At 33.3% G+C, this 13,766-nt stretch overlaps 1 protein-coding gene across 1 annotated transcript; it reads left to right on the top strand.

The window, feature by feature from the left end:
- The first annotated feature begins 1,065 nt into the window (after positions 1-1,065).
- LOC143619776 (putative glucose-6-phosphate 1-epimerase) lies at positions 1,066-4,884 on the top strand. The gene is made up of 9 exons (XM_077091626.1): positions 1,066-1,158; positions 2,823-2,915; positions 3,400-3,456; positions 3,525-3,685; positions 3,782-3,922; positions 4,025-4,127; positions 4,196-4,295; positions 4,373-4,618; positions 4,744-4,884. The coding sequence occupies exons 1-8, from the start codon at positions 1,066-1,068 to the stop codon at positions 4,585-4,587; spliced, it is 963 nt and encodes a 320-aa protein (XP_076947741.1). The 3' UTR covers positions 4,588-4,618; positions 4,744-4,884.
- The last annotated feature ends 8,882 nt before the right edge of the window (positions 4,885-13,766 follow it).

Raw genomic sequence — 13,766 nt, 5'->3', positions numbered from 1 at the left:
ATGAACTTTAGTCGCGCAGTATCCCATGTGTTGAGGACGTAGACTTGGCTGTTTATTTGTATGTGTGGATCATTAACCGTATTGACGGTCTATTCCGCAGTTTTCATGGTACCATTAGATGAACACGGGAGAACTATCGTTTATGATTTTCTCTTTTGTTACACTTGCACAGTTAGTCTTGTTTGTGAGCTCAATTGTGAGCACTGGCAGTCTTGTCTCTTAGAGTTGATCCCGATCAGATTACACCCTTGTTGAAAACCAGACATACACATGTTGCGCGCAGATTTATTGTTATCTATGTATTGTATTAAACTTGATTTCTCACCAACACGAAAGTGTTTGACGTTTATTTTAACACATGTTCAGGTTTGCAGTAGCTGTTTTGGAGCTTGTGGACACGTAGGACGTTTTTACTTTTGGACCTAGAATTAAAATGTATCAAGACAAGTTAATGTTGTTTGAATGTTATAATTTATAATATATTGATTTATGTTCTTTATTTTCCCCGCTGCGCGTGCGCGATAAAATGTGTATTAATAAATATTGACACCAATAGTGTCACGAGTAATGAAACAATATGTGGCGCCCCGATGTATAATCCGCCTTTGGTCGGGGTGTTACAGATAACGTGTTATAATATTACCACTAAATTATAGCAAGAGTATCAATGTATTATTTAAACAATTTGAAGATGGCAAAGAACAAGAAAATAGGAGAGATATATATTAAGTAACTTTCGATTGTGTGCATCTTCCTTTCTTTACTTACACGTTTATAACAAAAAGGCTTTTGTTTTCTTGGTTCCTAATTTTGTATACAAAATAAGGACGGACCCTATATAAAATAAATAGATAAAAATATAAAAAATGTTATTAATATTATAATTATAATAATATATATAATTAAAAAGAACTGTCCAATAAATATGTAATTAATTGGGGGAGAAGGTACTGGGAAGTTACATACACAAAACACAATTCATTTGTTGCGGCGAACAACTTTCTTTCTTTCTTTCACATCTCCTCCAGACTCTAGTCACAGATACATGAACGATTGATTGGTGAGATGTCAGATAACAACAAATCTGTTGCGGTTACTAAAGGCGCCAATGGCCTCGAAAAGCTCATTCTCCGTCAGCTTCACGGCAGTAGCGTTGAGGTATTCCCTAAGTCTCATATGTTGCAAATGCTTCTGGATTGATTCGATCTCGTAGATTACAATTTGCGTTAGGTCCGTTACACACTTAGACTTTGTTTGTTGCAATCGGAATCTAGCGGTATATGAGTATGTTCATCATAGCATATGGCTACGGAGTGCTTTAGGTTATTGTGTGAGTATCGTTGATTGATATGGAAAATGAATTTGCAGTATACAAGTGTCATCTGACTGGAACCACATCTTTTACCTGCAATTTTAGATGATATTGACCTTCCAAGTGAACATATTACTTTATATCCAATTTTTGAACATCTCCTTGACCTACTTAGTAATTACTACTCATTTTCTGCGTGTTTGATTTATAATAATAGATGACATACAGATTGTATAGATCTCTTGTTTAGGAACGCACAGTTGCGTAAACTGTTATCGTACTGGTAATAATCTGGTATATGCATTTGTAGACTTCGTTTGATTTTTATTTTTTCTTCATCCGTACTTGCAATGGTTTGTTAGCTGGAAGTTACAATCACTTGATTCCATGAAGAGGATGTCAAAATATAATATAATTTTCGTTTAGGTCCGTTATAACTGACAATCAGGACAATCGATTAGTCATACTTAACATGAGTTAGTGAATCAAAAAGCAATATGCAGAGGCAGAGCTAGGTGGTTGAGTGGCCTTTAAATCATAGAATTGCAGATGAAACGGACTTCTTACAAGGATGAATAACAAGTTTTTTAAATATGTGCAATTAGTGGATTATATTCATAGTCAGTATTGAATATGTGAACTATGCTAATGGTTTAATTATGTTTTACAGAACCAAATGGGAAAACCACTGCAATACTTATATTGCACCCTGTTTATCCTGTGTATGGAATGTCCTGACATTACAATTTACAAGTTTATTATCAGAATTATCTTGGCAATCATGGCACCTTTGTTTGAAATTATGCTTTCCTATATGGTAGATCGTCAAGTGCAAAAGCTTTAGCTGTATAAAAGTACAATCACTTAATGATTGGGCTATTGATTTGTTGATTACTATGTATGACCTGTTTTTAATTTTATAATATATATGGTCACTGTGAGTATTGATAGCTGTTCCAATAACACTTTCAATTTATTAAAAGACTTTCTTGGAAGAAATAGAATTATGTTTATAGAGGCGGTATTGGGCGATATGTGATATGCAACTTACAATCGATACATGAAATCAAATGCTTACTTTTGAAAGTATTTTGCTGTTACTAATTTCTAGTATACACTTTTCAAATTTTCATACTTGCTCCCCCCTATGCACAATGTAGCTCACTAGCTCTTTGCTTTGAATAAATGGAGTATACACTATTCTGGTATTGTTTTAGTTGTGTAGATCTATTTCAGTTTGTGTGTCTGTTCGGCATACTCTTGCTGTTCGGCAGGTCCTATACATCCAATGGTTGGTCAGCTCCTAACAAAAATTTAAAACACTAATAAAAGAAAAGCAGGACAAGTAACTCTATGCTGTACATCTTCCATCTAACTGTAGTTCTATATGAATATGTTGAGTGTATATTATGCATGCTGAGTCATCTATAAATTACGTGGATTATTGCCTTCCAGAAATGTACTTTAAAGTTCATTATATCTAAGGATCTTGCATCCATAGTGGTCTTAGACCTTTTCATTCTTGCAGGTATATCTGTATGGAGCTCATGTGACATCTTGGAAAACTGAGCAAAGAGAAGAGTTGCTTTTTGTCAGTAGTAAGGTACAAACCGTCCATAAATTGTTTTTTGATGAATGATTTAATACCTCTTTTATACTAGTTAACAGGATAAGAGGATGCATACTCTGAACTTAGTTTGTTTGTTGACACTTGGTCTTATCATGAAAAAGTCATAGTGCAAGCTTCCTTTTGTTTTGTTCGAGCTGCATTATGCCGGAGTATTGGAGTCCCTACATTGTTTGAATAATATTTATCATCAGAACTATATATTTCCGATTTTCGGTTATCTATTACCAACTTATTACAAAACTGCCCCTCAAAGAATGAGTTTATCTGTTGTAAATGTTCATTACTTACCTCTAGTAGATTTTATTTCTTTGTAGAATGGTTGGGTTTTCTTTATTTTACTTATCATATATTTAGGGATGGGGAGTGTTTATTCTTTTGTTGGTTTTAAGTTTATATTTTGAACAACTCTTTGTACCTTGTCTTCTTCTGTCATCCATAAATGCATGTGTATTTGCAGGCAATCTTTAAGCCCCCTAAGCCAATACGTGGTGGTATTCCTATATGCTTTCCTCAAGTATGTTTTCTATCTTTCTGCTGTTCACTTCATATTCTTGTCAATTGATACATGTTACCTTGATACAGTTCTCAAACCTAGGCTCTCTTGAAGCACATGGATTTGCTAGAAACAGATTTTGGACCATTGACACGGACCCACCTCCGCTTCAACCCAATGTCACCAATGGAGTTTTTGTTGATTTGTTGCTTAAGCCTACTGAAGAGGATATGAAGATATGGCCTCACAGGTATTTCTTTATACAAGTTATAAGGTGTTATATACTAGACAATCTTATTATATTACTCATAAATTTATCTGTTCTATTTTGATTTCTTATTTGTAGCTTTGAGTATCGACTGAGGATTACTCTGGGACCCGGAGGAGACCTAATGCTGACTTCTCGGATCAGAAATACCAACACTGATGGAAAGCCATTTACATTCACATTTGCATATCACACATATTTTTCTGTTTCAGATATCAGGTAAAATGGTTTTACACCTTTCAGTTAATATATTAAGACATACTAACTTATTACTTTTATTTTATTAATATTAATTATGTTAAACTTTTTTTTTGTCTGCAGTGAAGTTCGAGTGGAAGGACTGGAGACGTTTGATTATCTTGACAACTTGAAGAGCCGGGAAAGATATACAGAACAAGGAGATGCTATAACCTTTGAATCTGAGGTAATTTTGGTACCTTGTTAAGTACTCTGTCACAGTTAAGGTTTATGTTGTGTCAAATGTTTATCCAGGTGGACAAGATTTATCTCAGCACACCATCAAAGATTGCAATCCTGGATCATGAAAAGAAACGTACATCTGTTGTCCGCAAAGACGGTCTTCCTGACGCTGGTAAGATTTTGCATTTCTGCTCTATGCTTCTCATTATTATCTTGACAACATTTAATAAACAATGTTGTATTAATTAGTGGTGTGGAATCCATGGGATAAGAAGTCAAAAGCTATGGCTGATTTTGGAGACGATGAGTACAAACACATGCTTTGTGTGGAGGCAGCAGCAATTGAAAAGGCGATTACACTGAAACCTGGTGAAGAATGGAAAGTAAGGCAAGAACTCTTGACTGTTCCTTCCAGCTACTGCAGCGGGCAACTTGACCCGAGTAAAGTTCTCCAGAGTAGCTAATTCACTTGCTGCTGATCAAAATCATGTACAGGTATGTGGCTTTTTGACTAAAAAAAATATCAGTATTTTGCGCATGTGGCTGACTTTACACTGCATACTTTGAACCTTTTTTATAATCAAGCGTTGACTTTCTCATTCAACTCGTATCTAATGTAGGTCTGTGCTCGTGCCAACTCTTCTGCGACTTGTGTAAAAGTTTTGGTTACATTGGTTGAACAGAAAAGTTATAAAAAAATATTGCCTTTTACTGATTGTGATGCAAATGTGAAACTGGTCAAAAAGATTACCTGTTTTACGGTTTCAATAATGACAATGTACTTTGATGATCTGCTTTCTATATGAGAAGTTGGTCGTTCGATACCCTTGATTGCCTGTCTTGGTGGTTGGAATGGAATATTATGTAAACAAACCGGATCAAATTTCTTAATTTTAAAATTGTAATTTATAACATTTATAAAAAGTTTCACAAAATGGAGCAATAATAAAATTGTGTGGTTTTATAGTTATAGAAAAGTATGAGTGGTTTTACTGTTACAATTTGGTTATTATTTTATGATAATTGCTTTTTAATAAAAGGATTGAAGTAATTTATTATATGATATCTGTTCCAAAAATATTATAAATCAAATATTGGTTTCTGGTAGTAGTATACCAATCTTGAATTGACAAAAGGACTTAAGTATTCTTCTTATGTATATCTCCTTGTAAGTCTTACCATATTGTTAGGAATTCTTCAAGCGACATATGTTTATATTGAAGCGAAGGTTGTCGGGTTCAAGCTCAGGTTCCATGTGAGTCGGGTCTTACCCTTCTTGGTTGTTACCCAACCATACCATCCTCTGACGGTCAAGCTGAGCTGCTACATACATGAGTGCATGAGAAAAATGAATACATCTATGTATATATATAATATATATATAGAGAGAGATCATAGCAATAGGGTAGTATGTATATTGTGTAGGACTAGTGAAGGAGGGTGTTGGGTATTAATAGGTCCAATGGGCCAGACCGTGTCTGGGCGTAAGCCTAAACAATATGTTGGGATCCGTTATGCGTCAAAACGGTAAGCCTGGGATGAACGCTCGTTACATGGTAGGTTTGGATGGGTCATCAGTCGAATAGCAGATCCGGACTAAACACCAGTCCAGTCCAACAGTTGGTTCGGGGTGAACACCCGTCATCAGTTTCTAAAGGTTGATTTCATATAAAAAAAAAATGTAATTGGAATATAGGACATCACTTAAAAAATGAATTTAATATAGTAAAATGCATGAGTGTCAAGTGCATGATTAAATCTGATAAATACAATTATTTATGTTATAGTTATTGACCTAGATATCATCTTTTATTTATTAGGATTAGGATTGTTATATTTTTGAATTTTTAGTTAAAAAATCACAACCGAAAATAACGATTGGGTAGAGAGGAGATTTTTTTTTATGAATACATGTCCCTATTCAGTATCTGTACGACTGTACTGGTACCTGTATCCGTATCTGTACCTGTCTATTTGCTACGAATAGTAGTCAAAACGCGGATGCCAGAACGAGTGATCAAATTATACGAGAAAGTTCTACTGATCTGGAAAGTTCTACTGATCTAGAAAGTTCTACTGATCTGGATGTAACTCAAAAATACAAGCATTTGTGGGTTCAATGCGAAAATTGTTATGGATTAAATTATAAGAAATTTTTTAAATCAAAAATGAATCTTTGTGAACAATGTGGATATCATTTGAAAATGAGTAGTTCAGATAGAATCGAACTTTCGATCGATCCGGGTACTTGGGAGCCTATGGATGAAGACATGGTCTCTCTGGATCCCATTGAATTTCATTCGGAGGAGGAGCCTTATAAAAATCGGATCGACTCTTATCAAAAAAAGACAGGATTAACCGAGGCTGTTCAAACAGGCATAGGGCAACTAGACGGTATTAACGTAGCAATTGCGGTTATGGATTTTCAGTTTATGGGGGGTAGTATGTGATCCGTAGTTGGGGAGAAAATTACCCGCTTGATTGAATACGTTACTAAAGAATTTCTACCTCTTATTATAGTGTGTGCTTCTGGAGGGGCACGCATGCAAGAAGGAAGTTTGAGCTTGATGCAAATGGCTAAAATCTCTTCTGCTTTATATGATTATCAATCCAATAAAAAGTTATTCTATGTACCAATTCTTACATCTCCTACTACCGGTGGGGTGACAGCTAGTTTTGGTATGTTGGGGGATATCATTATTGCTGAACCCAATGCCTACATTGCCTTTGCGGGTAAAAGAGTAATTGAACAAACATTGAATAAAACAGTACCCGACGGTTCACAAGCGGCTGAGTATTTATTCCAGAAGGGCTTATTCGATTTAATCGTACCACGTAATCCTTTAAAAAGCGTTCTGAGTGAGTTATTTCAACTCCACACTTTCTTTCCTTTGAATCAAAATTAAAACATTCAGTTCAATTATTTTGAGCAAACAAGTAATTAGTTTATCTAATTAGTTTATCGGAATCTAAGTAAAAATTAGACGAATGGGGTTTTCTTTGTTGACATAAAATCTAATTGTATAAAGAATCAAAAGTCACATCAAATTGAAAATCCGTCCCCTTTTCTATATTCATTATTATTTATCAACAAGATAAAAGATGAAATTCTTATTTTCGTAAAGTAAAAAAAAAAAAGATCTTCTCGTCATATATAATTCAAATCTATTAAATATAGAATTTTTTTATCTTTCTAATTCATTTTTAATAAGCTTTTTGCTTAATAAATGAAATTCGAAGACAAGAGCAAAAAATGAAGAAAAAAATATCTCATCAATATCATTTCAAATCCTTCATGTAGAAAGATAAAAAACTACATTATATACTCACTTAGATAGATACTTATATCTATATAATAATAATAATTCTCAAATTATAATAAGTAAGATATCCTTATATATAATAAGATATCTTTATATTCTAAATTGATATTATAAATAATAAATATAAAATCTAAATAATAATAACAGGTACAAATAGTCAATCGAGGTACCCATTCTATGACAACTCTTAACTTTCCCTCTATTTTGGTCCCTTTCGTAGGCCTAGTATTTCCGGCAATCGCAGTGGCTTCTTTATTTCTTCATGTTCAAAAAAACAAGATTGTTTAGAGCCGATGGCACAAAATCTCATCTATTTTTTTTACGTTTGTATCATAACACAGATATCCTTTAGCAAAATATGGTATAAGCGGCTTCCGCCGAAAAATTCTTATGTCTCCAGAAAATGCTATATTTTAGCTATTTTCAAATAAACCCGAATCGGCGGATGGCTGAGCTGTAAAGCCGGTCTATCTATATGTATGTGGCTATCTTTAGTGAGTGATACGAAGGGTATGTTATTAGTTTAGATCTAACCAATTTAAAGAATTACTCCTAAAGGTTCACATCAAACTAGTTCAAACTAGTGCTAGTTGATGCGAGTTACTTCGGAAACAAACAGACTAAAGTCAAATTCATCTGGGGTATTCTCTCAATTCCAAAAAAGCAACAGGATCAAGTATGAGTTGTCGATCAGAACATATATGGATAGAACCTATAAAGGGGGCTCGAAAAATAAGTAATTTATGCTGGGCTATTATCCTTTTTTTAGGTTCATTAGGATTCTTGTTGGTTGGAACCTCGAGTTATCTTGGTAGAAATTTGATATCTTTCTTTCCATCTCAGCAAATCATTTTTTTCCACAAGGAATTGTGATGTCTTTCTATGGGATCGCGGGTCTTTTTATTAGCTCCTATTTGTAGTGCACAATTTCGTGGAATGTAGGTAGTGGTTATGATCGATTTGATATAAAAGACGGAATAGTGTGTATCTTTCGTTGGGGATTTCCTGGAAAAAATCGTCGGGTCTTCCTCCGATTTCTTATAAAAGATATTCAATCCGTCAGAATAGAAGTTAAAGAGGATATTTATGCTCGGCGTGTCCTTTATATGGATATAAGAGGCCAGGGAGCCATTCCATTGACTCGTACTGATGAGAATTTTACTCCACGGGAAATGGAACAAAAAGCTGCGGAATTGGCCTATTTCTTGCGTGTACCAATTGAAGTATTTTAATTTGAAGTTATTTTACCGAGAAATGAATGCTTTCTCAGCAGGAGGGCAAAAATGCAAGAATCCTCTTTTTCTAGAATATAACTTAATTGATGGTTCTTCAGAACATTCATTCGAGTTAAAGCAGACTATATGGAACAAGTATAAAAAAAACTCTTTGGGGTATCTTTTATATGTATCGATATATACACAACTCAATTAAATAAAAAATGAATAAAAAATCAAAATATCTCATAATAAACCATTTCGAAATAAGGAAATATCCCCCCTTTTGACTTGCTTTTTACTTGTTGGAATTGAGACTTTATATTCAGATAGATAATATCTTGTCATTTTTTCGACGCTTCTTTTTGTGCTCCTTAATGACCAAAAAATTGGATCTCTTATAATGATAACTAGCCAATTTCTTTCTGTCGTTTTTTGCCACCCTTTTTTCATTTCACAAGATTCTTCAGAAAATTCCCTCAATTCTTCTATCCCTGACTACTCATAGTCAGTTAAATTTTTTAGAAATCTTAGCTATTTTTATATAATGATAGAAAAGGAGTTCTTTCGTATCAAAATATTAAAAATATTTATATTCTTTATTGAAATTGAATATTGAATTTTAGATTGAATTTTCGGGGCATTCATCGAAAGGAGATATGTGCTTCGAATTTTACTTTCGAATTTTACTATAGGGAAACAATACTTTTTTATTCTTTATTATTTATTCATTCGAATTTTTCGTCTATTTCTGTCTTTTTTTCTAGATTCAAGGCCTAAGAAATCACAAATCAAAAATAGTGAATAGATTCATAGGTTCGATAACTTGTAATAGAACTGATGCGTGAGAGAAATATAAGATTACATAGAGTCGACGAATGAGATGGGTTCATTAACAATTCACAGATGAAAAAATGGCAAAAAGAAAACATTCACTCCTCTTTTATATCTTGCATCTATAGTATTTTTGCCCTGGTGGATTTCTCTCTTATTTCAAAAAAGTCTGGAATCGTGGGTTACTTATTGGTGGAATCCTAGTCAATCCGAGTGCGGGTACACATATTTACTGATTTTAGGTACGGGTACTTTTGGGTACAGGTACAGGTATTACGGGTACTCGGTACCCGCTAGAAATATGTAGGGGTTTTTTTTTGAATTCTTAAGGCTTCAAGCGGGCTTTTCAAAACCATTGATAATCAAAATATTAAGCACTAACCGTTTTAATCAAACAAATCAAACGTTAGTTCTCTTCTCCTCTTCTTTCAATTAATAACTAGTAATAGCCACCATGAATGAATTTTATATTATGGTTGATTTGCTTCATTTTTAGTTTTGGCCGTGGTATTACAATTTTGGTTTTGGTATTATAGATAATTGATTATCAGTACTGTACTGGTATCGATACTAAGTTTAATGGAGATTTGTTTAAAAAAGAAAAAAAATGGTAGCAAAGCGAGTACCGTACGTAAAGTACCCGTACCCATACCATAAAATTCGGGTACAGGTGCGGGTGCCAGATTTATTGATTTCGGTATGGTTACTTTCAAGTACAAATACAGGTACAAATACGAGTATGATATCGATCACATCCCTACTATTGGGTGTCTCCCAAAAAGTAGAAATTAGCAAAACTATAATATAATAAATGTAAAATACATCAATAACCCTAGAAAGTTTTCCTATAAATTTAAATTCCCACCTGAATTTATCAAGATTTCAATTTCAAGCATGTTTGAAAATATATCCAACACCAGCCGTAAATCCGACTAAATTATAGACACGGAGGACTAAAAGTTAAAATATGAATTATTTAAATTAAAATGAGTTTGTATTTGAGTATAGTTCAGAATTCGTATGCACATTACCGGTGGCGAAACCAGACTTTTATTACAAGAGGGTCGGACATATATAATTTTTTTTATTTTGCTAGAATGTAAAAGTTTTCTTTTTACCAACACCAATGAAGTTAAACTTAAAAATAACTTAAGTAGGAACCTAATTTTATAAAACAAAATTAGACAAACCAACAAAGATTTCTACAAAAACTTATAGAAATAAAATACTTTCTTAAGTTTCTTTACAATTTCTCATTTTTATTATTATATATTATTGAGAAAAACCATTCTGAAATTTGAATTGACACAAATTATCGTTAATTTACCTACTTTGACTATTACATTGGAAAGTATAAAAAAAAACCAAAAGTTTTCACCGAAGAGTTAATACAAGGACCGATGCATCTTTCATACTTTATCCTTCTCCTTCGCTTCTACTGTACATCGCCATTAACTCCGGCCACCGTCAGAAGAAAATTACTATGACAATTTAGTGAGTCTAACACCAAAAAATCCATATTGTCTTCACTTTCTTCATTCACTTTAGCTATTTTACTGACAATTTAGAGGGTCGAATGCCAAAAAAGTTCACTAAACCATAGATCTCCGGTGAATAAAAGATGGTCGGCCGGGTGGTCAACGGACCCTCTTGACCCCCCTGTAGTTCCGCCGATGCACATTACTATTACTAATATATAATATAATATATATAAACTAGATTTTATCCCTTGTATTATGGGAGTTGTTTTACGTTATTCGTTTTTAATATTTATATATGTATATTTGGATTTTAATTTTATTTATTGTAAGAAAGTTAATAATTAATATACTTAAGGTTTGATGATAAAATGGTTACACAAAGAAATGATATGTTATAATCCGATTTAAAAGCTATCTGGGTTTGGTGATACCCATTACCCGTTTATTTTCTTTATTATAATATTGTTTCTTAATTATAAATAATATTTTTTTTAAATAAAATAGAATATTAATTTTTAGTATATCCCTATTTTATAGGATTTTCATATCAAATATTTTATGAGATTAATTTTTAATATAATGAGATGTTATAACCCATTTAAGAGCTATCTGGGTTTGGTGAGACCTTTACCTGTGAATTCGGGTCAAATGCGTGAGAAACCTTCATTTACAAATAAAGCAATCTTATGGCTTGAGAGAATGGTTGTTTTACATTTTTTGTTTTTTAATATTTATATTTTGGATTTTAATTTTCTTTATTGTAAGAAAATTAATAATATACTTAGCGTTTGATGATAAAAGAGTTTCATAAATAAATGATATATTATAACCCATTTAAAAGTTAATTGGATTTGGTGACCCATGGCCCACTTATGTTTTTTACTATAAAATTGTTTATTAATTATAAATAATATCTTTTTTTTAAATTAGATATTAAATTTTAGTATAACCCTATTTTATAGGATTTTCATATCAAATAATTTGTAAGATTAATTTTTAATTTAATGAGATGTTATAAGCCATTTAAGAGCTATCTGGTTTTGGTAAGACCTATACCCATGAAATTGGGTTAAATCAATGAGAGGTCTCCATTTAAAAATCAAGCAATCTGGTGGCTTCCATAATATGTGGAGCGACCACATCGCGACACGTAGGATTTTAGGGTTTTCGTTTATATATATTATAGATATGAACTTTGGTGCTGCAAGTGCCCAATTGGGTCATTTTGCGGCACCGTATTAGTTCGTGTATTTTGTTTTTTATTTAAATTTAATGTAATGGAAACCGACTAAACATTATTTTTTTTGTTTGAGTTTCGGTACCATAACGAAGCTGACGGAAACCGACCGAATTCACGTAGACTCGTTGCCTTAACGCTCGGTTTTACCTATACGCAACTTTACCGATCGACGCCCCCCTCCCGACTCCCACCCCCAATCCTTAATTTTTTATATATTTTTTTTCCATTTAAAGCTCCAATACCGTAACTAACGTAATTGAAACCAACCGAATTCGTGTCGTGTTACCGCCTCAATGCCATGATCGACATCGCTCGAATCTTACCACCACCCGGGTTTACAGATCAAATAAACATCATCCTAAATATTTTGTTTTTTTAATATGTTAATCTTTTTATATGATAATTTGACAAATTAATTTTTGGTTTTAACGATCAAATTTTATCAGTGGTGTCTATATCGTAGAACGTAACCGATACCAACTGAATTCACGTCGTTTCACCGTCGTAATGCTAGGTTTTACCAACTCCCGGGTTTCAACACTGGAGTTTTGCGTTGCACCGGGTAAAAAACTATTTAGATATAAATGACAAGTTTGGTGCCGCTAGGCCGCCATTGGGCCACTTGGCGGCACCTAACTTGTCCATAGTATTTTGTTTTGTTTTTTTTTTTCCTGTTTTGTACCATAATGAACATAACGGAATCTGACCGAATGATAATTTTGTTTTTTCTTTTGTTTGTTTTAATTCCCATATCATAACGAGCGTGACGAAAACCAATCGAATCCACTTAGACTCAACGTCTCAACGTTCGGTTTTACCAATGCCCGAGTTTACCGATTGAGACCACCCCATTGGTCCACCCAATTTTTTTATATTCCCCCCCATTTTTTAGCTCCGGTACCGTAACAAACGTAGTCGAAACCGACTGAATTCTGGTTCGGTTACCACCTTAATGCCCAAAAAAACTTCATTTTAACTAATTTATTTTTTATATGTTAATTTGACGAATATATTTTTTTGGACGCTAAGGTTTTACTAATGGTGTCTATACCGTAAAGAACGTAAATAATACTAACTGAATTTGCGTCAACTCACCGACGTAACGCTCTAGTATACCAACACCCAGGTTTCAACGTTGAGGTTTTATCAATTGCCCCAGCGCAACGCCCTGGGTAAAAATCTAATTTCAAATAGAGTAAAGTGTCATTTTCGTTTTTGTGGTTTGGAAAAAATGCAAGTTTAGTCTAAAAAGTTTATTTTATGCATATAAACCATCCATGTTTCCCAATTTTTGTTAATTATATCCAAATCACTAACCCTGTTAAATTTAATCCTTAAGTCAGGGGTAGACATGTCTTTTCATTCTTTCTTTATTATATAAGTATAGTGCCAAAATCATCCATGAAGTTTTGTCACATTTACGAATTTCGTCTAAAAATATTTTTTTTCGCAATTAGACCCTCGATATTTCCCAACCGTTGCCAATTTGGTCTAAATTGTTAACTCAGTCTAAATTCAACATTAACTCAGGGGTGTTATTGTTCTTTTATA

This window comes from Bidens hawaiensis, unplaced genomic scaffold (genome assembly GCF_021521415.1).
Source record: "Bidens hawaiensis isolate Kalapana, Puna unplaced genomic scaffold, B.hawaiensis_p1.1 tig00002507_1, whole genome shotgun sequence".
In the NCBI taxonomy this organism is placed as follows: domain Eukaryota; kingdom Viridiplantae; phylum Streptophyta; class Magnoliopsida; order Asterales; family Asteraceae; genus Bidens; species Bidens hawaiensis.
The sequence above is the reverse complement of the archived record's forward strand: the minus strand, read 5'-3'. Positions and strand labels throughout refer to the sequence as shown.

Coding starts and splice junctions, on each gene's coding strand:
- LOC143619776 (XM_077091626.1), top strand. CDS start 1,066: ATGTCAGATAACAACAAATCTGTTGCGGTTACTAAAGGCGCCAATGGC. Junction 3,457..3,524: donor TTCCTATATGCTTTCCTCAA/GTATGTTTTCTA, acceptor ACCTTGATACAG/TTCTCAAACCTAGGCTCTCT. Junction 3,686..3,781: donor ATGAAGATATGGCCTCACAG/GTATTTCTTTAT, acceptor TCTTATTTGTAG/CTTTGAGTATCGACTGAGGA.